General features: G+C 52.2%; 1 protein-coding gene across 2 annotated transcripts; it reads left to right on the top strand.

The window, feature by feature from the left end:
• Positions 1-337: 337 nt before the first annotated feature.
• On the top strand, positions 338-27580 carry Syngr1 (synaptogyrin 1). Of its 2 annotated transcripts, none has more exons than XM_041672596.1 (4): positions 338-507; positions 19745-19982; positions 20934-21079; positions 22376-22653. In XM_041672596.1, the coding sequence occupies exons 1-4, from the start codon at positions 409-411 to the stop codon at positions 22466-22468; spliced, it is 576 nt and encodes a 191-aa protein (XP_041528530.1). In that variant the 5' UTR covers positions 338-408; the 3' UTR covers positions 22469-22653. The 2 variants fall into 2 exon arrangements, with proteins under 2 accessions (XP_041528530.1, XP_041528529.1); XM_041672595.1 differs by lacking the exon at positions 22376-22653 and adding an exon at positions 25022-27580 and having other exon boundaries at positions 342-507.

The following is a 27580-nucleotide window of genomic DNA, read 5'->3' on the forward strand; positions in this document are numbered from 1 at the left end:
CAATGACCAACGTACTGTCAAACAGAGCCCCTTCACTCTATTTAGGAAGACAGCGACAGGAAAGGCAAATAAACAACAAGCAAACAAACAAATAACGAAGAGGGTTTCCTGGAGAGCTACAGCTTGGAGTGCTCCCGAAGGCGGGGACGCGTCTGCACACCGACCCAGCACCACCTTGCAGACAGAGATCATCCCGCTCACGAGGAGCTAGCCAGGCACCGAGACCCCCACAGCAGCACGCGCTCCCCGAGCGCGCGCTCCCGAGAGCCTCGCCTGCCTGGCACGTACGCCCCCTAGCGGGAGCCCGGGACCACGCCAGCCGCGCGCAGGAGAGGGGGCGGGGGCGCCGCGCACGCGCACGGGTTGGCGGCGTGCGCCGAGCGGGGGGCGCCGCGCGGTGCAGCCACGATGGAAGGGGGTGCGTACGGAGCGGGCAAAGCCGGGGGCGCCTTCGACCCTTACACCCTGGTGCGGCAGCCACACACCATCCTGCGTGTCGTGTCTTGGGTAAGGACGTAGCAAGGCGGGCTGGGGCTCTGGGCGCCGGCGAGCGGCGCGACCTCACCTGGCCGGGCCGGCCCTGCCGGTGCAGCGGATCCCGGCCGCACGCTGCTTCCCCTGCCATCGCCGCCGAGTTCCTCAGCCCTATCGCCGTGACCTCCAAGCTGTCGCTGCTTTGCGGCTAGCAGCGCGGCTCGCGCGCGTCCGTGGGGACGGAGCGCGAGTTCAAGGCCGCTTTTGGGGGGCGCGGATCAGGGCGTAGATCTTCTCGGTAGGGCGCACGCCGCACCTGCCGCTCGTGTTCGGGGCGAGGACCGCAAACCAGGTTTTGTTGCTCATCCCACACGCTGCAGAGCCCTGAGTGTGGTGCTGGATACCGGGGTTCCTCCAAGACCTGCATCTGCTAAGCCGCGTGACCTTGGGCAGGGAACCACCCAAGAAAAGATCGGGGAAGCGAGGGATTCAGTTCCGAGCTGGGTGGGGAGCGTCACCTCTTCTGTCACGCTTTAGTGTCTCGATTTATAGGGGTGGGAGGAGCCTTCTTGAGGCCCCCTTGGGCTCTGACATTTTGTGAATCGGCGATACTCCCACCTCTAGCCGCAGCATACACCTGAGTGGCGCCTAGGTGTTGTCTGGAGAAAGGTCCCTTCCACGCAATGGAGAGCAGGGAGGACGGTCTGTTCGCAACCTTCTGCCCACCTAATCGGTGCAGGACCCCCAGAGCTGAGTGGGGCTCAGCTCAGACCTGGGGTGTGGGGCAAAAACAGCTTGAAGGGAGAGGCTCTGGGGCTTTGCACCGGAGGGAGAGGAGGTCTGAGGGCTGTGGTGTCCTTTGGGGTTGGCTGGCTTCGTGGAGGAGAGTTTTGCTACTGCAAGTCTGGGGCTCGCTCCTGAAGGGCTAAGACCGAAAGAACCTGGATTGGTGACATAGGTTAGGGACCCTTGGGGTTGTGATTGAAGTCAGCTGTGACCTAGTCTTGCTGAGGTGCCCCTCTGTCCTGGTTTTCAGGGCCATATCAGGGTCTGATGGGTGCAATGGCTTGGGATTTATTCTGGTCTTAGAAAGTGTTTAAATGTCCTCCTTATGGAGAGCCTTGTTTCTGGCACTCTTTATGGCCGTGCAGCCCAGATATGTCCATGAGGATTTGTGACCCTGAATTTCTTTATTCTTGGCACTCCCCATATTGCAGAAGTCCCTGCAGGCCCTAGGTAAAGTGGGAATCCTCGTCTTCTTCTGACCTCTCTGGGACACCTGGCTGTGAGAGGGAAGCTTGGTGAGGGGGTGTGGGCGTTTCTTGTGCTTGGGTCATTTCTCCCCGCGATGGCTTCATTTAGCAAAGCTTTATTGAGTCTGCCAGGCCCGAAGGGAAGGCTGCATGACTCAGGCTCAGCCCTGATGCTCAGGGAGCCCACAGTCCTACCGGGGAGGGAGCCAGGACAGGGTCTTCCTGCTGTGGAATTGGGGTGCTTCTTGGAGGTGTTGTCGTTTTGGGTCTAGTGGGATGCAGAGGCCATACACTTGTATACATGGGGTAAAAGGAGGACCTGGTGAGCAGGAGGGGGGAATTAACTAGATCTAGCACCTACTCAGTGATTCTTGAGAACGGCAGGCAAGCATTCGAATCCAAGTCTTGTTGCCAAAGGACTGGGTTTCTGCTGCAGGGGAGATTGCCAATCCTGTAGTTTCCAGGTTATGAGTGATCAAGTCTAACTCCAGCCCGAAGATCTCCATGATCTCCCAGCCCTGCTCAGGCACCTGGATTCTAGGTGCTTTATACTTTTAGCAAAGGTGTGTACTATAGGCTAGAGAAAAATGTTTTTAAAATCTAGATAAAAAGCTTTGATCCTGGGTGGCGGTGACACACACCTTTGATTCCTGCACTCTGGAGGCAGAGGCAGGTTGATCTTTGAGTTCAAGACCAGCTTGGTCTACAGAGTGAGTTCCAGGACAGCCAGGGCTCTGACACAGAGAAACACCCACACCCTAAAAAAGAAAAGCGTTGAGCAGTGACCTCTACCTGTAATCTCAGTACTCTGGACTTAGAGGTTGGAGGATCAAGAGTTCAAGGCCAGCCTCAATTACGTAGCCAGTTAGAGCCAGCCTGGGCTACCGGAGATTGTCTAAATATAAGATAAAGACCTTCCCCCTCTACCTGATCATTAAAGTAATACCTGCTGGTTATTGGAAAGCACGAAAATCGTGCATGGTGATTATAACATGGGATATATAATACCACTGACGTACACCTTTAGAAAGGATGAAGATGAGCCTGGGGGTGTAGTTAGTGGCAGACCACTTGCCTAACAAGTGTTAAGGCCCTGGTCTCTAACCTCAGTTCTGGGGCGGAAAAGGGAAAAGAAAGAATGAGAGAGAGAGAGTAAATTTCATGTCATGCCGTCTTGTTTCCACCCCACCTTATTCAGTCTGTGGTATGTAGAGACATCCTAACAAATTCTGAAGTGGCTCCCCAATGCCAGAGTTCACGTGGAGGTTTTTTTTGTTGTTGTTGTTGTTTGTTTGTTTGTTTGTTTAATTGGGGGAAGGGGATGGGGAAAGGGGGAGGTGAGTGGGAGAGACTGGTCTCTGGGGACAGGAGCAGTGGAAGAGAAGAGAGAGACAGAGAGAGAAGGGGGAAGAGACACAGAGAGAATGAGAGACACACAGGCCCACCTTTTAGAAGGGAACGTAGTGAATGTGCACAGGAGCTGCTCTTAGTGGCTGCAGTTGAGGATGCATCCTGTCAGGACCCCAAGGGCAGGCCAGTACTGATGCCTGAATACTAACAATGGGGCCACCAATGCACTCTCTCATCTACTGTGGGGTCTGATAGCCCTAGACTTCTCCATGGAGTTAAGGGCACCGATTTGTTCAGGTTTGCTGTAATTTTCCTGGCTTTAGCATAGCCCCAGATTCCCAGGCCACTCAGTCCTGTACAAGCTAGGGCCACTGGTACCGAGGACTCCACCGTAGCTACGGTCCCAGCACACAGACTAGTGGGTTTGTAGAAGTTGTACCAGATCGTTTTTTCCTGTTTTTACAAAAGATTGCCTTGAGACTCTTACCGTGCAAACGTTGGGGCCTCACTCAATGTGGACCTTGAGTCCCTGGAGCCCCTTGACTGAAGCTGTCTCTACTCTTCCCTGTCACTCCTTCCCCCAGGCTGGGCAAGGCCAGACTGCACCTGATGGGGATGGCGGGGTTGGGACATCGTCCAGGGCAACTGCAAGCTGCTGCCTCCATCTGCTTTTTAATCCTTCTCTCCCCCATCCCTACATTTTTTTTTAAAGGCAGGATCTTTTATAGCTCAGGCTGGCCTCAAACTTGGTCTGTAACTAGAAATGACCTTGGATTGATTCTCCTGCCTCCACCTCCCTCTGGCTAGAATTATAGGCTACGAGGCAACACTCGATTTTGTTAAGTGATGGTGATGGAACTCAGGGCTTCTTGCATGCTGGGCAAACTCTTTACCAACTAGGTCACATCTTTAGTCCATTTAAATGTTTTTAAAGTTTATTTTTTAGTTTTTTAATTTTTTGATTGTTTTTCTGAGACAAGGTTTCTCTATATAACATTCCTGGCAGTCCTGGAATTCGCTCTGTAGACCAGGCTGGTCTTGAACTCTCAGAGATCCGCCTGCCTCTGACTCCCGAGTGCTGGGATTAAAGGTGTGCACCACCACCGCCAGGCTAAGTTTGTGTCTATGTGTGTGCACCTTTGTGAGGGGGATTCGGGAGACAAAAGAGATCATCTGATACGCCGGAGTTGGAATTGAGGCATTATGAACCTCCTAGGATGCTGGGAACTGGGTACTGGCACTCTAAAGAACAGCAAGTTGCCGGGCGGTGGTGGCGCACGCCTTTAATCCCAGCACTTGGGAGGCAGAGGCAGGCGGATCTCTGTGAGTTCGAGACCAGCCTGGTCTACAAGAGCTAGTTCCAGGACAGGCTCCTAAACCACAGAGAAACCCTGTCTTGAAAAACAAAAACAAACAAACAAACAAAAAGAACAGCAAGTTGTCCTAATTGCAGAGTGGTCTCTCCAGAACTTTCCACTTTTTGTGGTCATTTTTCTTTCGAGACAAGGTTTCTCTGTGTAACCCCAGCTGTCCTGGAACTTGCTTTGTAGATTAGGCTTTAGACCTGAACTCAGAGATCCACCTGGATTAAAGGTGTGCGCCAGCCACTACACCCAGTTGGACTGATAGACTGATTTTTTTTTGAGTACTCAGGGAGAATTCAGTAAGTATAGTGGGGCTCCCCCTCCCCTCGTGACAGGCTTTCTCTGTGTAGCGCTGGCTGTCCTAGAACTCACTTTGTAGCTGAGTCTGGTCTTGAGATCCTCCTGCCTCTGCTGGGATTCAAGGTGTGCATCTCCACACCTGGTTTCTTTCCCCCATTTTTAGGTTAGCAGCAAGCTCAGCCAGGTGTCTCTCTAGGTCGAGGAACATCCGGGCTGCAGGGCTTCATGCTCCTTGCGCTCTCTGCAGATGTCTCCCGGAGTCCTGGCTCGCAGTTGTGTCTGGGGGCATGTGTCCTGGTTGGAGGTATGTTGTCACATCCAGTCGGCTTTCTCCCAGTGTCAGGCACACTCTGGCACCTAGACAGGAAGGCTTGACATCTGTGACTTTCCATCCTGGAGCCCTCCTGGCCTCTCTGATGGGGCCAACTCTTGGACTCCTGTGTGTGTCTCAGGTCTAGGGTGTGGTGAGTTGTACACAGGAGGTAAGAGGTTGGGCCTCTGGGTTTCTGATGTGTATTTTGGTGCTTTCCTTGGTGTGTAGACAGCTGGAGGCCTGAGGGGCCTGACAGCCTGGATTTTAGCCTCAGCAGCAAGTCTCTTTCCTAGCCTTCATTTGTGTCTTAGGGTTGGAGAACCTGGAAGGTTTGTGGCAGTGGTGAGCTGGTGAGCTCTTCCTTGCTTTATCTTTTCTCCATATTGTTGTTGTTTTTATTATTATTATTTTGTTTTTGTAGTCCCGAGCTTCATGCCTGCTAGACAAGTGCTTTAACACTCATTGTATTATACCTCTAGTCAACAATTTTTGACTTTTTTTGTTTGGTTGGTTTTTGGTTTTTCGAGACAGGCTTTCTCTGTAGCTTTGGATCCTGTTCTGGAACTAGCTCTTGTAGACCAGGCTGGCCTCGACCTGCCTCTACCTCCTGAGTGCTGGGATTAAAAGTGTGCACTATCACCTCCTGGCTTTTTTCTCTTTCTTTCTTTTTTTAAAATTTTTTTAATTTTTAATTTTTTGTTTGTTTCTTAAGACAAGGTTTCTCTGTGTAGCCCTCACTATCCTGGAACTCTGTAGACCAGGCTGGTCTCAAACTCAGAGATCCACTTACCTTTGCCTCCTGTGTGCTGGGATTAAAGTTGTGCGCCACCACACCTGGCTAATTTTTAACTTTTTTTTTAAGACTGATTTTTATTTATGCTTGTTCGTGTGTGTTTGTGTGTGCGTGCCATGTAAGTGTGGGTGCTTACAGAGTCAGGAAGAAAGAATCAGATCTCCTGGCTTCTTATGTGAGTGCTGGGAACTGAACTGAGGTCTTCTGGAAGAGCAGTGATAGCTCTTCACCACTGACCCGTCTTTCCTGCCCCAATTCTTCACTTTTTAGTTTGAGACAGGGTCTCTTGTTTGTTTTTTTTTTTGTTTGTTTTAATTTTTGTTTTTTGAAACAGGATTTCTCTGTAGCTTTGGAACCTGTCCAGGTTGGCTTCGAACTCACAGAGATTCACCTTCCTCTGCCTCCCAAGTGCTGGGATTAGGCATGTGCCAATGTGCCACCACCACCTGGCTGGGTTTTTTTTTTTTTTTTTTTTTTTGGTTTTTTGAGACAGGGTTTCTCTGTGGCTTTGGAGCCTGTCCTGGAACTAGCTCTCTAGACCAGGCTGGTCTCGAACTCACAGAGATCCGCCTACCTCTGCCTCCCGAGTGCTGGGATTAAAGGCGTGCGCCACCACCGCCCGGCTGGAGACAGTATTTCTTTGTGTAGCTCTGACTGGTCAAAGGTGTGCACCACTGCTGCCCAACTTGAGACAGGGTCTTGATGTTTAATTTAGCCCAGGATGTCCTGGAACTTCTCTCCGTCTCCCAATGAGATTAGAGGTGTGCAGTCCCCACTTCAGATGGCAGATAAGCCCAGAGCCAGTAACTGAGGCTGCTGGGATAGGTAAGCCAGTCCTCAGACCAAGAGGAGCAAAGCTGAGCATGGGGTGGGGGGTGGGGGGAAGGCCAGGAGGACAGAGAGGAGAAGCCGGGAGGGAGGAAAGAAGAGGCAGATAACAAGGTAGTTGGAGAAGCCAGGCTTGGAAGTCAGACCTGAAAAACCTGCTGTCCCAGTGGGAGAGGAGGTAAGCAGGGCACAGGGCAAGTCTTCAGTGGCTGTGTGGCTAGAGCAAGATGTTCTCTAAGCCTCAGTTTCCCCATTCATTAAGTTGGAAGTGTCTGTGGGGGTCAGAAGGACCTAAGGACCTGGATTCGGATCCCTTACACCCTCATATAAGCCGGATGTGGCAGCATATGCCCGTAACCCTAGCACTGGGTGTGGGCAGACACAGGCAGGTCCCTGGAACTCTGCCAGCCTAGCTGAATCAATGACCTGCAGGCTCACTGAGAGACCCTGCCTCAAAAAATAAGATAACAGCAGAGGAGGGCGCCCTGTGCTGACCTTCGGCCTCCACTTGTGTGCACCACACACACTGCAGCAGAGGGAGGCTCCTTGCACACATGTGTGTCGCTGGAGCTTGGCAGGCTGGTCATACCTCCTTATTTCTGGGGAGCTTCCTTTCCAGGCATGGAGTTTGGCTCATCTCCTCTGAGGAGGCAGGTGCAGGGGAAGTGACTTGGGGGAAGAGATAACTCTTTGGCTGCTACAGTCCCAAGCTGTCAGCCCAGGCTTGGTGGAAGAGTAGCTCTTTGGCTGGTACAGCCCCCAGCTGTCAGCCCAGAACCGTGAAGGACCCCACAAACCAGATTGCTGAGGTAGCCCACAGTCACAGAGCAGATGGACGTGGACTGTGCCCTGAGTTTCTGTCTCTCCTGAAGTTCTAATCCCTGACCTCCTCATGTAAATTCTCTGTAACGTGGTCTACCTTGAGCCCTTGTACCCTGAAGCCACTCAATAGTGGTCATTCTCTTCTTCCCACCTTCCCTTTGTGAGCAGGCTCAGGGTCCTTCTGTTCCTGAAGCCTCTTGGACTTGAAGGCCTTCCTCCAGCTTGGGCTGCCCAGCAGCCCTGAGATCTCCCTTCCCTTCTGACACACCAGGGCCAGCGTGGTTCCCCTGGCCTCACACCCCTTCCCTGACCTGCAGCTCTTCGGTTCTGGTCACTATGCCTCCCTCTCTCCCCCTCTCTTTTTTCACACCTGGGCCTGCCCTCCTCCATGTCTCGTCCTCATCTGACACAGCCACAGCCTAGGCTGTGTGCATCCTCATGCCATGTCCAGTTGTCCTCAGCCCTCTTGTCTGTCCTCTCCCCTGAGCCCTGTGATCTTATACCTGACCCTCCCCATGCCTGGCCTTCAGACCCCCGGCACCTTGTCCCCTCTCTGGCACTTCTGCGCGGTTGCACTTACCTGCCACCGCTGGGTTAAATCCAGTCCTGCTCTCCATCTCTGCCCTGTTTGGTGGCTCAGCCTCCTGGATATTGGCCCTCTTGCCTGCTCAAGTTCCTGTGTCTGCATCTGGAGCTTCCCCCCATTCTCCTCTTGCCTCTCCACCTTCAGGTTCCCCTCTCTGCTCCTGGCCTTTCCCCCTCTTCAGCCACTCCCTCCCCATTCCCCTGGTCTCTTGGAGGGCTGAGAGGGCTCAGTCTAGAATGACATTCAGCAGGCTCCCTCCCTCCCTCTCACCTCCTTCTGGTCAGGCTCATCCGTGACCTTCACATTGCCAAATCCCGTGGTTGATCCTTATAAATGGATCTCCACGGTGCCCGGCTGGCAGCGAGGTCCTCTGTGCGCCCTTCCCCTGAGTCCAAATGCATAGGATGTGGGCACTCTGTCCTTCAATTTCACCTGGACTCTGTGTTTTGCCTGCTTTAGGCAATGAAGGCTTCCACACTAATGTGAGAAATATGGCCCAGAATCTAGTTAAAATATGGTGTTGAGTGTGGAGAACCAGGAGAAAGTGCATACCCTTTGAGACTTTGAGACAAGAAGGCAACACTAGAGTTAGCAGGATAAGAACCAACCAGCCAGGGCTGGAGAGATGGCTCAGAGATTAAGAACATTGCCTGCTCTCCCAAAGGTCCTGAGTTCAATTTCCAGCAACCACGTGGTGGCTCACAACCATCTGTAGAGGGGTCTGGTGCCCTCTTCTGGCGTGCAGGCATATACACAGACACAATACATAATAAATAAATAAATATTTAAAAAAAAAAAACCAACCAGCCAGAAGGAGCTGATGGCGTGGACTGAGAGACATAATAGAATTGAGTTGGGCTGTAAGCCTTGGGGACAGGGAATCTGTCAGACTCCCAGTGCTGGGGTGATGGCCAACTTGGGAGGACTCTGAACTGTGGGTATGTGTGTTGGAACCTGTGCTACTCTGCCCCCTTGTTTTATCAGAACTGTCACCTCCCCTGGGAAGCCTTCCTGGGTTCCCCAGCTCGCTCTCTCCTCATTGCCCTTGTCCACTGGGCAGATAGTTGAGAATTGGCAAGGCTGCAACCTCTTCTACGTTGATTGTCTCCAAAGGGGAGCCAGGCTAGGAGAAACCGCGGTGTCAGCCTGGGGCTGGCATCACCTGGCAAGGCAAGAGGCAGTACCTGAGTGGTGAACCCTGTCCCCACTAGCTGAGGAACTCCAGAGCCTCGGTTGTCCCGTCTCTGAAGTGAATTCACCAATGCCACCTTGCTGGGTGGACTGGGTGCTTGGGTTCAGCAGTGACAGGGTCAGACAGGATGGACATTCTCCACTTCTTCCTTCCAAAAGGGGCAGAGATGGCACTGATGGAGGAGCCCTGGCCAGTCAAAGCAGCCAGCTCTCTGGGTCTCAGTTTCCCCCTTCTTGGTGAGGCTTTCAAGCCCTGTGTTTTCATAGCCTCAGGAGAGGGTTGTTGGTTTGCATCTCCGCACTCAGTGAGACGTGGTCCTTGTGCCCTGCCCAGTCAGCTCAGCCCCACTACTGAGACCACGTGAGGACAGCCTATGGGAAGATTCCCACCTAATCCCCAGTGGCTACATCTAAGGCTGCCAGGAGGAGAGGCCCAGGCTCTCTAGGCAGATGAGCTGCTGCTGGGCGCTGTCACGCGTCTCTGTGCTGGCTTCTCTGCTTCCCTCACATGATCTTGTGGGCTGTGGACTTGTCTGTAGTAGGGCCCTTGGCAGCCTGACTCATCTCAGCATGGTTGCCTGTCCCGGGGTGCAGGAGGCAGGATTGGGCTGGGGAGGGGACTGCAGCCCAGATGCTGGCCGGAAGCCAGGCTCAGCTCACAGTCGGTTTTGGGCGTGAGTCCCTTGTGTTCAGGGGTGTGCACGTGGTACACTACCGGCCAGGGGTACCGAGTTCTCTCCTGGAGCTCTGCACTACCTGTGCCTGTCACGCTGGCTCCTGCTCCCCTGCAGGCGTCTCTTGACCTTCCTGCTGGGCTTGGGGAGACTGAACCCAGCTATTGAGCTATAGGGAACAACTTACGTAATGATGCGACTAAGGGAGCTGATTGGAAGCTGCCCTGGATCTGAGAGTCCTGAGGGCTTCCTGGGGCCGTGTAGTTCCTGTGGAGGTTCAGATGCTGCCGAGCTGGCCTCCTTGGGAAGATCTGGGGGAAGATCCAAGGGCCAGCCAAGGGCGAAGGCTTTGAGGTTTCATGGCCTTAGGAGGGCAATGTTGATAAAAGCCAGAGGAAGCGGGTAAGGCCTGGTGGGAAGGGTGAGTTCACTTCCTGAGTGAGTGTCAGTTTAGCAGAATAACTAGCTTTCCCCTGACTTAGGTTTAATGAAAGCATCTGGCGTGGCTGCTGTCACTGCCTGAAGATCTGTGGAGGTGGCCTGGGTCCAAGCTGGCAACACGAAGTGCTACAGAATTTTGTGGGGAAGCCGAGGTAACAGGGCCAGGTAGCCAGATTGGTGAGGGTTGAGGTCTGGCCCAGGTCTGGGGTCTGGTAGGTAGATGGGACCCTGTGAATGAGTGGTGGATGGGGTCTTGGAGGAGGAGGCTAGGGGCAAGACCCTTGCTTGCCTCATAATTGTGCTGGGGGATAAAGAGGGTATTTGGGGTTCATGATATCTGCCTAGCTGTTTTCTGGGGCTTGGGGCGCAATTAGAGAAGACCTTGAGGTGGTGAGCAGGCTGTCTGGCTGCCTGCACCAAAGGGGTGGAGGGCAACGGGGACCAAGCAGTCTCCTCCCAACCACCTGACTTAGGAATCAATGTCTGTGCAGGGTCAGTGGAAGGTATTGTTGGAAGCTTAACAGGCCGGGGTGTTTAATGGATGCTATCTGCAGCTTAGCTGGGTAAACCTGACATTCATCTACAGACCTTTCCAGACTAGTGTGGTGGCACATGCCTGTAGTTCCAGTATGCCGAAGATTGAGTCATCAGCGGAACTGTTGCGAGTTCAAGGCCAGATGGGGCTACTTAAGCAAGTACCAGACTAACTAAGACTCTGTCTCACAAAAAGAAGAGGCTGGAGAAATTATCAGTGGTTAAGGGTACTTGCTGGGGGCTGGAGAGATGGCTCAGAGGTTAAGTGCTCTGGCTGCTCTTCCTGAGGTCCTGAGTTCAGTTCCCAGCACTCAAGTGGCAGCTCACAACTGTCTTTAATTTCAGTCCCAGGGGCTCTGACACCTCATACAAACACACACACAGGCCAAACACCAATGCACATAAAATAAATTAATTAAAAAGCATAATAAAAAATAGATCTTTCAAAAAAAAAAAGAGTACTTGCTCTTCTGGAGAACCCAACCAAGTTCAGTTCCCAGCACTCCTGTTAGGTGGCTCCCAGCTGCCTGTAACTCCTGTTCCAGGGGATCTGATATCATCTTTTGGCTGCTTGCTCACCCACACACGTGTGGCATACACCAACACAAATAAAAATAAATCTAAACATAAGGATGGAAAGATTTATTTGAGAAACAAGTAGAGAGGAAAGTAAAATACCTTACCTTTAATAGCTAGGACTTCAGGAGTTGCTGGTGCCCCTGCTGGCTGAGGGACGGGTTGAGAAGGGGAGGTGTTCTTAGAGTCCTTCAGTTGACTCAGGCACAGGCCTCCTGGCTCTGTTCTCTAAGAATACTCACCATTTGGTCCCTTGGGAATTACTCAGGGCTGTCTGTCATGGTAGCCTGGAACTGCGGTCTGGAATTTGCCCCTCTTTGGGAGCAGCTGTAAGTTGGGTGCTGGTTCTATCCTGGAGTGCTTTGGAGGGACAGGCTGGGTCAGAGGCCATGTCCCACCTTCTGGTGAACCTCAGCTTCCCTGTTGGGTAGCAGCTACTTTGTTGGGATATATGGGTCTCAATGAGGACTAATGGTCAAATCTCTGAGGTACTCTCTTTGACTTCTGACCCTCTGGAATTACAGGCTGGCACAGGGTCTCATGGGGAGACAGACAGTAAACATCCCAACCCTTGAGATCAGGGTGGGGAGGGTCACTAAGGAGGTGTCCAGAAGGTTGCTGGGGTCGCCACATCTTCATAGGGTCCCCAAGAGTGAAAGGCGTTGCCTCATTAGATGAAAAAAAGGAAGGAAGCAGTGTTCGGAGTGGGAGCTGCATGTACAGAATTTTGCAGCACCCTGCAGCTGTGCATTCTTTCCCTCCAGATGACTGACAGGGTGCAGAGGCCAAGGGTGCCAGAGGCTCAGGGCTTCTGGGTTGTTGGATGCTCTGCACCTCTGAATTTAGTAGCTCAGTATCCTGAAATTCTCTAATCTGGTTTTTCTTCTTGCTCTGAGTTGGCTGTGGGTCTCCACCAAGCACCATCTGGACTCTGTTTCTAAAGACAGGACGGATGGATCCAGAAGCGGGCGGAACCCATGGCAGAGGCACACTGTCTACCTGGCCATTTGTTTTCTATTTTCTGGCTGTATTCAGGAGTGTCCGCCACAGCACACGTGTGGAGGTCAGAGGATAGCTTTAGATTTCTCTTTCCACTGTGTGACTCCTGGGATAGAACTCAGGACTCCAGACTTCGACAACATGGGCCTTTTACCTGCCAAGCCACTTCGCCATCCCTTCCTCGCCATTTTCTCCAGCTAGTTGGACAGAAGGAGGTTCATTCTGAACCTGCCACTGTCAGGCAGCCCCCCTGGGTCCCTAGCCTCCTGTCTGGGTCCTCTGCTGTTTTTTGGCCCCTGGTTCTTCCTGTGAGGACCGTTTCCCCTTCCCCACAGCACAGCCAGCTACCACAATGTCTTTTCCCATATCCTGGCTTCCACTGGATCCATATAGAGTTTCCGTCTGGTTTAGTTTCCGGTTCTCTGGTGTCTGCTTACGCTATGTGTTCCCTGCGGTCTCTGCAGATCTGGCTTTAACAAGCTACCCAGGGAGGCTGCCTGGCACAGGGCACCAGCTCTGGATTCAGAGAGTCTGGCATGCCAGTGCTGGCTCCACTGCAGCCTGGGAGACCCACGAGTCCCCAGGCACAGTCCTAAGATAGGAATGAGTATGTCAGTCTGGTGGGTCTGAGCATACCTCAGTACACGCTGTAAGCCCTTCTCTCCACATCTGTGAGAGGTCGAGCGGCAACACATGAGGCCCTGTCCCCTGCTCAGTTGAGAAATTAGATCATCGCTGTAGGTGAGACTGAGAGAATCCGGTAGATGGCTCTGGAGACTTCAGAGACGGTAGGTTCTTGAAGACAGTCTGTTCAGGGGCTGGAGAGGTGGCTCAGTGGTTAGGAGCATGGCCTGCTCTTCCAAAGGTCCTGAGTTCAAATCCCGGCAACCACATGGTGGCTCACAACCATCTGTAATGGGGTCTGGTGCCCTCTTCTGGCCTGCAGACATACACACAGACAGAATGTTATATACATAATAAATATTTAAAAAAAAAAAGACAGTCTGTTCATCCATAGGCCTGGACCTGCAGGGTGTAGGTGTGTTCAGGTGCACCTCTGTCTGTTTGTCGTCAGGTCTACCCTTGAGTTCAGTATTCTCCTTCACTGTGTGGGACCTGAGCAGGTCTGCAGGCTGCACCACTCCTGCAGTCCGAGCTCCCCCAGTTTGCTCCCTGGCTCTTTCCAGCCTGGATTCTGCAGGAATCCCTGCAGGAGCTCCCTGTAGTCTCTCTCCGAGCTGACCAGCTGGTTCTTTGCATGCAAACCCAGGTCAGATCAGGTCAGTTACTGCTTCTGAGTCCTCATTGACTGTTAGACCCACCCTGACCCCAGGGGACCAGCCTTTGCTTACCTCGGTGACCTTAATTCCCAGATGTCTTCCTCTGGCTCTGTGTCACTTCCCTTACCTCCGTCTTAACACAATAAGGTGTTAATAGGGACTTTGTGCTTGTTGTTGCTCCTCCCTGGGCCATCATTTTTGAGATACCGATTAGGGCGGGGGTTGGGGAGGTGGGGTAGTGGTGGTGTTTGCTGCCGCCTGACTCAGTGGTCACTTCATCAGCCACCCTGGCTGTCTCCCCTTACACTAGTTAATGCTTCTTCGTGGTATGTTTCAGAACTTACATGAATACCTGTCTCCTTCGGTGTGAACAGGGACCTTGGCTGCCTTGTAGTTTTGGTGTAGGTCACATATGAGGTGCTCAGGAGTTGCTGTTACTGACCTCTAGGAAGAGGCCTCCTGGGCCCCACCCCGAGGCAGTGCAGATCTGTGTGTGTGTGACACAGTCAGCTCTCCGAATAGTGCACCCTTGCAGTTTGTGTGCTTTCCCTGCACCTGTCACAGAGGCCACCATTAAGTTTGGGGTGGGACCTGTGCTAGGAACAGTCTCCAAGGAAGAAGACCTAGAAAGGGCCTGGGACAGTGGAAGGGAAGCACATAGCTGAGGAGGAGGAGGAACAGAGCCCCCAGAAGTGAATGGGGCTGGTGCCCAGTTGGCCTCTATACCTAGATACTCAGGATGTATCCAGATGGTAGAGAGGAACCCCAAAAGTGATTTTTTTCAACTTCCAATCTTCCATCTTCCAGTGGGGACATCAGAAGGAGCAGGACCAATGGGAAGGGATCTGTGAGTCTGGCCTTGTCCCCCAGCTACTTCAAATCCCATGCTTATTGCACCTGAAGACGGTAGTCACCCCACAGTCCATCAGGCCTGTACCCCACTGATCACTGCTACTCTCCCACTACCCCACCATATCCTCAGTCCACCTCCAGCCTCTGCTTCCATTCCCCTGCCTGAATTATGTGTGCCATCCATGCAGGGCTGGCTCTTTCTCAGTCATCTCAAAGGGCCCAGCTGCAGAGCTCTGCCCTGACCACTGATGCATCCTCTTGACCTTTTCAGGACCTGCTGTCACCCTAAGCATCCATTCCTCAGAGTATATTGGGAGTCCTCAGCTGTTGTTTTTCCCTAGACCCAAGGCCAGGCAGGGATTCTCTGATTGTACCCCAAGGGTCACTCCTCACAGGAAGGTCCTGTTGTCCTCAGTGTCCCTTTCTGCAAAGTTTCAGGCACCAGGAAGCTTACAATTTGTGGTGAGTACCTGACCAGAGCTGGCGCCTGCTGCTGTTGTGGGGTCACAGGCCGCCCCGTTCCTGTTTTTGAGGGTGTTTTGGTCTTGCTCCTCACCCTCCTGGGGACACATGTCTCCGACACCTTTTTCCTGGCCTCTCCAAGGACTCCCTTCTTGATTCCCCTTAGAGACCCAGTCTTAATGGTTCCTCTTCAGCCTTCCCCAAGGCCCAGATTTCCGTTTGCCTGCTCCCCCTCCCAGCCTTTGGGGAGCCCGTTTTCCTTGCTTTTGACAAGTGGGGCTCACTCTTGTTCTCAGCCCCTGCTGCAGCAGTGTGTTTTCCTGCCACAGGAACAGGCAATATTGCTCAAGAGAGGCCTCTGGTGTTCCATTTTGCCCAAAGCCTCCAGGGAAAGGAAGCAACCTGAAAGGGCCTCTTTCTTAATCCTGAGAGGCATGCCCTGCTCTGGGTACTGGTGTGCAAACCTCCCCGAGAGGAGAGGTTGGTGTTGTGTTTTTTTAAGTGCCAGGATGGTAAGTGCCTGACCTAGCAATGAACTACATCCCCTGTGTATATATGTGTGTGCCTGAGTGTGACTATGTGCACCCGCGGAACCAGTGAACTACATCCCCTGTATACATGTATATGCGTGAGTGTGACTCTGTGCACCCACCCGCGGAAGACAAAAGACAACTTTGCCGAGTTATTTCTCTCCTTCCACTTTTGTGTGGGTCCCAGGAATCGAACTCAGCTCACCAAGCTTGTGCTACAAGTGATTTTATCCACTGAGCCGGCTCACTAGATGATAATTTTCTAGAAGCCCATTGTATGGGGCTGCACCTAGCAAGCAGCTCCAGATTTGAATGGAGCAGGCCTGTCTGACCCCAGGGTCTGAAATCTCTCTAATCAAGAGACTTTTCCATTCTGTGTGTTTGGTGGCATCTGGGGATATGAAGGACTGATGGGCGTAATCGACCGGTAAGCTAGAATTAACCAGACAAGCTCAATATAACAGACCTAGTTTAATAATTGGAAAACGGGGAAACTCCCACGAGCGAAGAGAGAAGAGAGAGTGCACCTGGATTCCCAGGTCTTTCTTCCCTGGCCCCAGGCGCCACACCCTAGCGAAATGTGATTGGCTGAGCTTCCCCATCATCTCCCCCTTTTGTCTAAACAAGATCGAACCAAACCCAATACAACTATATACAATAGGAACAGATACCGAATATAAAATTACAAGCAACAAACAATATTAATCAAGAAACATATAACAAAAGTTTTACTAAGCATTCTATTTCAAGGAGTCTAAATAATATATTGAAATTAAGTTTAGCTAAATCATGAGGAGGGTAACTATAATTATCTAATCTTCAACTCTATCAAAGATCTGAGAAGGGAAGTAATATAACTTGAGCAACCAGGAAGTAGAAACGAGAAACTTCCAAAATGTGCAACAAACGATAGAGATAACTACCTGGGCAATCACCCAAAGTCTCATTTGCAATGTTGAGGCAACCAACTTTGGCTAAGGCTTTAGAACTATCCTACCCTGTCTTGGCAAGATAAGACAATCCTGTTTTATACATTTACAGATACTCTGTATCTCTGTCAGTGGTCGAGGTATGGGCTTTTCTTTGCTCAAAGGTCAGTTCTTCCAAAAAGACAAGCTCCCAGTGGAGTGTCTTTGGTGCTCAACATTCTCTCGGGAGTAGAGCGGTGTTGCTAGGAGTAATTGTGTCTCACTACCACGGAACTCTAGGTTAGACTAAAGGCCTTTTTCTACAGCTCTTTGAAGAGGTTGAAGATTATACTATCTATACTAAATATAATCTCTATGTATCTAAAGAACCTGATTAGCCTATATATAAATATGACAAACATAGATGACTATTGATCTATAATTCTCGATACCTATCTAACTTGAAGACTAAGAGAATAAAAACTGTGCAATAAATGAGGACAATGACCTCCAAATGTAAACAATGTATATCATTACATAACAATATATAAGTATCTTAATCAGAGGCAGAAATGTACACCGCAATATGGTAAATATATATATATATATATATATCTCAATACATAACAAATGTTTTAAACAGAGGCTGAAGCATACTTGCATACAATAGTTAATATAATTTAACTTTGTATCAACATACAAGAATCGATACCAATATAATTTTCTAAAAACAATAACTCACAAATACCAATCTAATATCCCATCACCAATTATCCACTTAATGGAGATTCATATAATGAAAAGATCAAACATCTCAGTGTGCTGAGGCCTGGAGGGTGTCATGAGGCAGCAGATGAATGGGACCACTGTTGTCTGGTGGTAGACATGCAAGAAAACACTGGACGATTCTTGGCTCTTCCCCTATTCCACAACGTCTCTGCCTTACTACCCCTCCTGGGTGTGTCTACTGTGGCAGAGAGCATGTGGCTGATAACGGAAGGATATTTTTTGTACCCACGTGGAGGCTCACAACCATCTGGGAATCCAGTCCCAGGGGAATTGAACGCCCTCTTGTGGCATCCATGAGCACTGCACATGTGTACAGACCAAACATCCATGTGCGTAAAATACATTTTTAAATAAACGGAAAGTAGGGGCTGAGGAGATGACTCTCTTGGTAAGTTCTTGCTATGTAGACACGAGGACCCAAGTTCAGGCCTTCATAGTCATCTAAAAGCTGGGTACAGTGGCCTGAGCCTGTAATAGCAATGCTGGATGGGCAGAGATGGCAAGATCTCTGGGGCTTACTGGCCAGACGGTCTGGCTGAATCAGTGAGCTCCAAGTTTAGTGAGATCTATCTTTCTTTCTTTCTTTCTTTCTTTTTTTTTTTTTTGAACCAGGGTTTCTCTGTAGCTTTGAGCCTATCTTGGAACTAGCTTTTGTAGACCAGACTGGCCTCAAACTCACAGAGATCCACCTGCCTCTGCCTCCCGAGTGCTGGGGTTAAAGGTGTGCACCACCACCGCCATGCTCGAGATCTTGTTTCTAAAAGTAAGGTGGAGAGTAGCCGAGGAAGCCCCTAGACATTGACTTCTAGCCTCCACATACACGCATGCAGTTGTCTGCATTTGCTGATGATACTGATATGTCGATTAGCCATTGCTACATAATACATTGCCCCCAAACGTATTGCCTAAAACAGCAGTCACAGTTTACCTCAGTTTCTGTGGGTCAGGAATCTGCTAAGGTGGGAGCTATTGCCTCCAGGTCTCTCATGGCTAAAGCCACGATGTCAGCCAGGGCTGTGGTCTCATTGGCTCTCCTGTGGACAAGTCAGTTTCAAGTTCACAAGCATGTGCTCTGGGTTTCAGCCCACCCACACTCCATGGGCTGCTGATGGAGAGGGCTTCAGCTCCCTTCAGGCTATCAGCTAGAGACTTTCCTCCGCCCCTTGTCACAGCAGCTGCCTTCCAGTAGAGCAGGCAGGGACAGGAGGCCAGAGAGTGGGAGCCAGAGGCAAAATCTCATCGCTTAAATTATCCTTTTGTAACTTCAAACTTATGTAATGTACTTTGATCATTTCCCCCCCAGTCATTCTTCCTTCTCCCTCCTGCCAAACCCCTCTACCCAACAAGCTCTTACAGTCATGTCCTGTTTTATTTATGTCTATGTATGTTTATTTGTGTCTATGTATGAGGCCTGTAGAGGGCACCAGATCCCCTGGAATTACAGATGGTTATGAGCCACCGGAAATGGGTACTGGAAACGGTACTGGAAACGGTACTTACCCGCTGGGACGCTCTCCAGCCCTGTGTCTTTGCATTAAGGTTGCTGGCATGAGCACAGCAGGGCCTTATTCACCTGGCAACGGCAGTTCACCATGAGGAAGATGGCTGCCCCTCCCCTAGCAACCACCTGTAGCTTCTCAGCGGGGTGGGGCCTTATGAGCCCAGATTCTTTTATTTATTTATTTGTTTGTTTTGGAGGGGGAGTTCAAGACAGGGTTTCTCTGTGTAGCTTTGTAGACCAGGCTGACTTTGAACTCAGAGACCTACCTGTCTTACCTGTCTCTGCCTCCCAAGTGCTGGAATTAAAGGTGTGCGCCACCGCTGCATGCCCAGCTCCGAGACACCTTGTAACCACATTTTATCTATCAGGTCTAGTCACCATGGGGTGTGGCCTGCAGGAGGCAGAGCCACTGTGGCCTGAGCTAGCTGCCAGTCCAGCTGAAGTGATCCGGGTTTGTTAAGACCGTGAGTGAGGTGGCTTGTGGGACGCCTCTGGCAGGATGGCTACCGCTATGAGCTTTTGACTTCTCACTTCATTCACCGGGGTAGGACCAAGACTCGTGGCCCGAGACACCAGACTAGAGCAGCCCTACCTAGGCTGTTCAGAGAGGGACACGATACTGGGACACGATGCTAGGAACTGTAGAAATTGATCTGGAGAATGGGGGATTGGCAGGGAGCCTTGGGGACCCTTGGTGGCAGGAGGTAGGAAGAACTGCATGAACAGTCAGAGGCCCTTAAGCTCTGTAGCAGTGTTAGAAAGTGATGGATGCTGCCTTGCTGTGTGACCTCAAGCAACTCGCCCTCCTTCTCTGGGGTCCCTGCTTAAATACCTACCTGTCTCTTGTTCGTGTTCGCAGGGGATCAGGCTACAGTTGACAGGGTGGGGGAGCCTGGCTGTGCTCACACTTGCTCCGCCCTGCAGGTTTTCTCCATTGTGGTCTTTGGCTCCATCGTGAATGAGGGCTACCTCAACAGCTCAGAGGAGGAGGAGGAGTTCTGCATCTACAACCGGAACCCCAATGCCTGCAGCTACGGCGTGACCGTGGGCGTGCTGGCGTTCCTCACCTGCCTGCTCTACCTGGCTCTGGACGTGTACTTCCCACAGATCAGCAGTGTCAAGGATCGCAAGAAGGCTGTGCTGTCCGACATCGGTGTCTCGGGTGAGCCTGCTCGGGTGGTACCCCTTAATAACCTCCCGTGAAGTGTGGGTAGTCAAGCCCCAGACGAGGGGCTGCGGCTGACGAGGGGAGGGGCTCAAGTCAGCTCTGGTCTCAGTGCCCTTCGGCTCCCTTCCCTGAAGATCCTCGATCCCCCCTTCCCCTGGTCTCAGCAGAACTACCTCCCTTTGCCAGTCTCCCACCCATGGGAATCCCAGAGTCAGTCTGGTAGGCACTTTGGGCAGGATCAGGAGACTGTGGGCCCTGCTTCCTAAGGAACTGGGGACCCTTTGACCTTCCAGAAAGACCTAGGACTAAGTGACTGTTCCCTTGTTTCCATGGAGTTCCCAGAAGCTCCTTTCAGGGATAGGCTGGCACATGCCCAGGCTCTGTCCTGGACAGTTCTGGGGAGACCCTGGTACCCACAGAGGATCTTGATCTTCTACCCAGCCCACACACCTCAGCTTCAGGGGGCTCCACTTGGGAGGCTTCTGGAAGCTGCACACGTGGGAAGTGGAGGCCCAGGCTGTAGGCTGTGCAGTTACTATTGTCCTTGTCCCAGTGGTCCCTCTCCCCAGTTCTCCAGAAGTCTGAGCAGGGCTGCTGCATCCAGCTCCTTGCATTGGCAGCTGGTCGTCCAGACCAGGCCAGGGATGTGGCAGGCGCTAAGAGAGGCCCCTGACCTGGCTGCCCACCCCCTCCCCATTGTCCTCTCGCTCCATGGTTTGCCCTGTGCATCTGCTTGCTTTTGACCTGCCCTCTCTGTGGCCCCCCAACCCCAACTCCATCATTCCCAGTCCGCTCCTTCTCTCTGTTCCACCTCCTCGCTCATCATTTGGGGGTCGGGGAGCATGGGAGCATGCTCTTGACCTGTGTCCTTGTTTCTTGGTACCCTGTTTTCTCCCCCTTCTCTGTGTGTGTCACTGACATGTGGCCTGACCCTGGACACTCCAGCCTTCTGGGCCTTCTTCTGGTTCGTGGGTTTCTGCTTCCTGGCCAACCAGTGGCAAGTCTCCAAGGTCCAGGACAACCCTCTGAACGAAGGGACAGATGCCGCCCGGGCCGCCATCGCCTTCTCTTTCTTCTCCATTTTCACTTGGGTGAGTATGGCGCCTGTAGACTCCCCACTAGCCCCAGCCACACCCCAAGCTGTGGCCTGTTGAATAGATAGGCTGAGCTCTGTCTCCTGGCGGGAACCTCACTCCAGCACCACCCACAGCCTCCCTGAGCAAGGCAAACCCTTGCCTTTTGTGGAGCAGCTTTCCTAGGGTTGTGACGTGAACTTCACAGTGCAGCCCAGACTGGGCCTGAACTCAAGGTCCTCCTGCCTGGCCTCTGCACACAGGCAGCGCCTTTGCTGCTTCCCTTGTTTTCTTTGCTCATGTTGAGTCTTCGTTCACGAGGGTCTTCGATCATGGGGGCTCCCCACTTCAGAAGGTTCCTATTGACACCGCTTTCCAAACAGGGAAACTGAGGCTCAGTCACTTATCAGTGTGTTTGTTCGTCTATTTTTGGCTTTTCAAGACAGGGTTTCTCTCTGTAGCCCTGGCTGTCCCAGAATTTGTTTCACCACACCCAGCCTAAAAATAATATTCCTTAAAAAAGACAAAAAATAAGCTGGGCAATGGTGGCGCACGCCTTTAATCCCGGCATTTAGGAGGCAGAAGCGGGTGGATCTCTGTGAGTTTAAGGCCAACCTGATTTACAGAGCTACAGGACTCTTACACAGAGAACCCTGTTTCCAATCTTGCAGATGGGGGGTCATATCTAGGGTCTTGGGTTTGCTGCGGTCTGTTCTTTGCAGGGCTAGCCCAAGGTCTCGAGGACTCCGTGGCATAGTAAGGCTAGCCCCTCTTTGTGTGGGTCTAGGTCATGTCTATTTTTTTTAAGATTTATTTATTTATTATGTATACAACATTCCTTCCGTGTATGCTTGCATGCCAGAAGAGGGCACCAGATCTCATTACAGATGGCTGTGAGCCACCATGTGCTTGCTGGGAATTGAACTCAGGATCTCTGGAAGAGCATTTAGTGCTCTTAACCTCTGGGCCATCTCTCCAGCCCTGGCCATATATATATATATTTTAAAAAGACCCCAACACCCATTTTCTGGGGCATCCTCAGCCCCCAGTTTTGGGAGCTAGAATTTTGTGGTTCCTGGAGACCAGCCATGAGTAACCATAGCTCTTGATGCCTTCAGGACTGGGCAGGACCGTCAAGGTGACCCCAGGGGATCTCATTTGGGAAGAAGGTATCTGGAGGAGAGTGGGCCTCTGGCTGAGATGGGCAGAGCTGACCGGACCTGAGGGACTGGTGCTGCTGACCACAGCTGGCCTTCCTGAGTCAGCTCTGCCCTTCCACCTCCTCAGCAGCCTCACCCCTGCTCTCTCCGGCAGAGCCTGACAGCAGCCCTGGCCGTCCGCAGACTCAAGGAACTTACCTTCCAGGAGGACTACAACACACTGTTCCCTGCCTCAGCTCAGCCGTAGCCCCTGAAGGGCAGGGAGTCCAGGCCCCAGCAGGGCTCAAGTGCAGGAGACGGCTGACCGCTAGAGCAGGAAGGACAGGCTAGCTGGAGTAGTCAGCTAAGACTCAGCGCTGGCTCACTCATGCTGCATCGCTTCCTCGGTTTATTCTTTACGTTCACTCCTTCAGTAAACATTTATTGAGCAACTGTTTGGTGCCTGTGTGGATTAGACTGGTCCCTGGTCCCAGGAGCCTGTAGGCTGGGAGGGAAAGGTAGCCGACCTTCCACAAAGTGGGGTGGCCCCTTAGAGGGTCTGAAGTGCCTTCCTGGAAGGGGCTGAGCCTGGACAGTGTGATAACCTGTCCGTGATTGTGGTGTGAAAGGCCAGCTTACTGTCCCCCTGGAGTGACTTCCTGCAGAGGGCTGGCCTGGAATGTTGGAGGACCTTTGGCCCAGCTCAGCTTTCCTGTGCTGTGTGACCAAGAGCAAATTCTTGCACCTCTCTGAATCTTGGTCAATTTTCCTAGCCTGACTGATAATGGATGAACTTCTTCAGGCAGCTGAGCAGGTTGAACAAAGGCCTGCAGGCCTTGGCACAGGGATGCTCAATAAATGTCAGTTCTGTCTTTCATTCATTTGTTCACCCATTCATTCATTCATTCCTTGAGTCAGGTGCATCCCCATAAACTCTCCTCGGGGATTGGGTCTTTTTTTTTTTTTTTTTTTTTTTTTGGTTTTTCGAGACAGGGTTTCTCTGTGGCTTTGGAGCCTGTCCTGGAACTAGCTCTGTAGACCAGGCTGGCCTCGAACTCACAGAGATCCGCCTGCCTTTGCCTCGCGAGTGCTGGGTTTAAAGGCTTGCGCCACCACCGCCCAGCGGGGAGTGGGTCTTCTAGTGAATACTTGTTCTGTCGAAAGACTTTGGCCTCTAGATCCTCCTCACTGCCTCCTCTGGGTCCCCAGAATCTGGACAGCACCCACCCAGGGCTTGTACTCTCTGCAGGCTGTGAGGATGCAGTAGGTGCAAGCGGACTCCAGAGCGTTGCTTCTTCTGCCTTGCTGTCGCTGAATGCAGAGAGTGAGCCAGCAGGCATTGGCGGCATGCAAGTACAGACAGCCTGCTGCCCAGTGAGATATCACGTGGAGTGCAGGTCCCAGAGTGCTGAATAGAGTCCCTCAGTCTCTCTCTTATGATTGCTGGGGCAGGACCTTCTCCCTTTGCACTGGGTGGCAGGGGACTGGCCACGGACACTGTCTCCAGTGTCTCTAGAGCAGTGGTTCTCAGCCTTCCTAATGCTGCCACCCTTTAATACAGTTCCTTATGCAGAACTATTTCATTGATACTTTATGACTGATTTTGCTGCTGTTATAATTGTAATTTAAAGAACTGACATGCGACCCCCAAAGGTTGAGAACCAGTGCTCTAGCTGGCGGCCTCTCTCTCGAAAGGATTTGTGGAAGTCATCGCTCCAGCTTCCTGCCTCCACAGGCATCACGAAGCCAGGGAGTACAGGGAGAGCCTGGCCTCCATACTTCTCTTTTGTTTCCTGCCCTCTCACCACTGCCCCAGAGAGCCCTGACAACTCCTCAGTCCCACACAGGCCAGGGCCTCTGGCTTTGGGGCTGAGTCTCGGCATTCCTCCTCTCTGCCTTCATCTTCCCAGTCATGACCCAGGACTGTGGGCCGGAAAGGTCTAGGGAAGGCTTTCTCTGTGAATTGCAGAGCCAATTTGATGTGGTTCCTGTGGTCAGCATCCTGTCTTCCCTCTGTGCAGCTGCAGGCAATCTTTGTGCTGAGACAAACAGGGCCCAGCATGTATCAGACAGTCAAGGTTCTGATGAGTCCTGTGGTTCTGAGACGTGTTTTACTGCTTTGTTCTTTTCTCACACTTGTCTTGCTGTGTGTTTCAGCTGGAATTAGCTTTAGTGGCAAATGATTTCAATTCCAAATAATAATAATAATAATTTAAACAAATTTCAACTCTGGAGAAATAGTGTGGGGCTTGCATAGTGGCTCTGAATGCCTTCAGTGATTAGACACAACCTTAGCTCTTACCCATCGTCCATCTTAGTGTGTTTTAGCTATTGGAGCGCCAGCTATCACATCTATTTTCCCCGGCATTAGACCTGACAGTGGGTCATGGGATATGGCTGTGCCTCATTGGTTGGAAGTTAACCACATGACTGTGCCTAGCTGCAAGAGAAGCAAAAAGATGGCTTTTAGGCATCTGTTTTAGGAGGCTTTTTCTCCCATTTCACATAACACCCCTGAGAACACAGTTTGGGAGCAGGCTGTGGGCCTTTGGGTCATCTTAACCCTCCGAGGCTGAGTCGTCTTGGCTTGGGATACTCGGGGCAAGTGGCTTCTGAGGTTCTTTATGGCTGGATGATGTGGTCCTGGGTCTCGGAAGGGGTGGCTGTGTGAACAGTCCTTCCCCTTAGTCAAGCTTGGTGGTTTGAACATCTGTAACCATCTGTATCCTGTCAACTAACCTCTACTAACCCAATACTCTTGTCTGTCTCTCTCCTAACCATCCCTCCTACCTGTCCTCGTCCCTGCCTGCCCCCATCCCAGGCGGGCCAGGCTGTGCTGGCCTTCCAGCGGTACCAGATTGGCGCCGACTCGGCCCTCTTCTCCCAGGACTACATGGATCCCAGCCAGGACTCCAGCATGCCTTATGCACCCTACGTGGAGCCCAGCGCTGGGCCGGACCCTGCTGGCATGGGTGGCACCTACCAGCATCCAGCCAACGCCTTCGATGCTGAGCCCCAGGGTTACCAGTCACAGGGCTACTGAGCCCCCATGATGGTGGTGACAGTGACCGCCTACCCTGCCCCTGCCCTTTCATCCTAGCTCCCCTTTCAAACATCCTGCTCCCTCCCAGGTGACCCTGCCTAGCACCTGTTAAGCCTCCAGGTGATTCCACTGAGGCCCAGTGCAGCTGGGGTGGGTCGGTGGGGGGGAGCCAGGTGGGGTGTGTCTACATGTGTGTGCAAGTGTGTGCCCAGCAGGGGTCTAGAGGGTGGGGCCCAGGGGTTACAGTCATTCATTGTGTCCTTGAGCATTTGCTGAGCACCTACTGTATGCCAGGCCTTACTCAGCTGGGGAGTGAGGGATGGGGGACAGTGGGCTGAGGAAGCCCTGATCTGGGTGCAGGAAAGGCAGGACAGACAGATATGGGCAAGTTTGGCTACAGGGGCTCAGTCACAAGGTGAGTGTGGTCAATCACAGGATGGGGACCATCATCCCCAGAGTCCTTGGTATGGAACAGTCGGTCCTCCTGGAATTGCCAGGGACATCTGCATTTTATAGTCGAGGGAACCAAGGTCTGAGAGGTCAGAATACTTTGTCCAAGGTCATTCAAGGAGCTGAGAACAGGCCACCTCAAGGTAGGCTAGATGCGGAGCTCCTGCCAGCCTTTCTTTCTATTCCTGCACCTAGGCTTTGCCTCTCAGTGTTACTCTAATTCGGGGGGTGGGGGGATGCTTCAGGACCTGAGTCCAGCAAGACACACGATCTGCTGCAAACCAAGGGCCTCTTCTGCCTCAGTTACTTTCCCCCATTCAGGTTCTCTCCTCAGTCCTGGCCTTCTAGAGGGCTCCCCAAACCCGCCTCTGTCCCCTTGTGTTGCTCCATGCTCAACATGCCCCACAGGGAACTTCTTTGGGGTCTGCCAGCAACCTCCTTTGCAGTCTCCCAAAGGAGTGGTGGCCATCTCTGCCTCTTGGGCTTGCTGTGCACATGACTGGGTAGACAGGAGGCTGCGGGGAGTGGAGACCTGCCCGGAGGTCCCTGTGCTAGTGGTAGAGCTGGCCTTGACTCCACCCATCCAGCAGGTGACTCCACCCTGGTCACCACCTGGGACACTGTCCTCTCTCTGCTTGTCTGGGTCAGCCAGGGTTCAGGACAGGAGCTTTCAATGACAGGTTCAGTTTGAGTGCCATAGCTCAGGTCCCACTGCCCCAGATGACTTGTAAGTGAGACACGAGAGAATAGACTCAGGGAGATCTCGGGCCACAGGAAAGAAAATAGCAGGTTATCTCAGAGACTAGAGATGGGAGAGTGGGTGGGGCCTATAGAGACAGCAAGGCCACATTCTCACAGGAGGTGCTTCCCTCTGTGTGACAGAGGGAGCCCAGAGGGAGGGTTGTCTATGCCATCGTCCTGTGTACCTGGCATACACCAGCTGGTTCTTTGTGAAGCAGGGCAATGGGCTGCGGGTCAATTTCAGCAAGGGTGTCCTCAGCATCTCACCCCGTGCCCTACAGGACTCTGACAGGCATGTTTTCTCTTCTGGTACCCATGTTGGTGAGGTGTCACCAAGGATGTCTGTGGCGCCTGTCCGCTAAGAGCCTATGAACTCCTACATAGAGGTATAGGGCCGTTACCGTAGGAGACCTGGCATGAGTGCAGGCCTCAGGAAGACAGCAAGGGAGGGGCCACACGCTTCAGAGGCACAGAAGGAGCACCACTGCCCCCTCCTGAGCAGAAGGGGAAATTGAGTCTCTGTGAGTATAGAGAGTTAGCATTGGAGATTGGATCCTAATGGGGTCTCCAAGTTCCGTAGGGGGCTCCGGTGTTGGGAGAGGACCCCAGGCAGCTGAGTGACAGCTGGCTGTTGCTAACTTCCATTTTCCACACCTGGGAAGGGGCTCCGTGTACAGCCCCATGCCCCAACCAGGTGGGTCAAGCAGGGACAGCTTGGGTGACTTAACTGGTTTCAGACCAGAGGGGAGACAATGGCCACAGAATGTTTCTGTGCCACCAAGAGGCTATGAGAAGTCCTGGCTTTTGCAACTCATGCTGGTGAATGCTAGAGATCTGAGGATGGCCCATCGGTGTCTCCCTAGGCAGCAACAGGCCACTGGTGATGTCAAGCAGAGGGCAGAGTGCTGGTTAAACTCTGCCCAGCCTGGGGTGTTTATCATCGACCTTAGACCTCAGGCTGTGGAAGTTTACAGGACCAGGAGCTGGGCTGCTAGGACCTCAGCAGGCAACCCCCTCCTTTTCCAGATGCATGCCACCATCATGGTAGCGATGTCAGACAGCGGACAAGAAACCTAGGAGGATTTGAGTCAGACCCAGGCTTCTGACTTAGTGATTTGGGAGGGATCACAGGCCCACACCTCCTTG

Source organism: Microtus oregoni, unplaced genomic scaffold (genome assembly GCF_018167655.1).
Source record: "Microtus oregoni isolate MIOR12 unplaced genomic scaffold, Mior012 000022F_ref0000154, whole genome shotgun sequence".
Classification (NCBI taxonomy): Eukaryota; Metazoa; Chordata; class Mammalia; order Rodentia; family Cricetidae; genus Microtus; species Microtus oregoni.

Bases quoted from the DNA above. Each gene is read 5' to 3' on its own strand.
- Syngr1 (XM_041672595.1), top strand. From the start codon at position 409: ATGGAAGGGGGTGCGTACGGAGCGGGCAAAGCCGGGGGCGCCTTCGAC. The intron at 508-19,744 runs GTAAGGACGTAG...TCCGCCCTGCAG, and splicing joins TCCTGCGTGTCGTGTCTTGG to GTTTTCTCCATTGTGGTCTT. The intron at 21,080-25,021 runs GTGAGTATGGCG...CCCCCATCCCAG, and splicing joins TCTTCTCCATTTTCACTTGG to GCGGGCCAGGCTGTGCTGGC.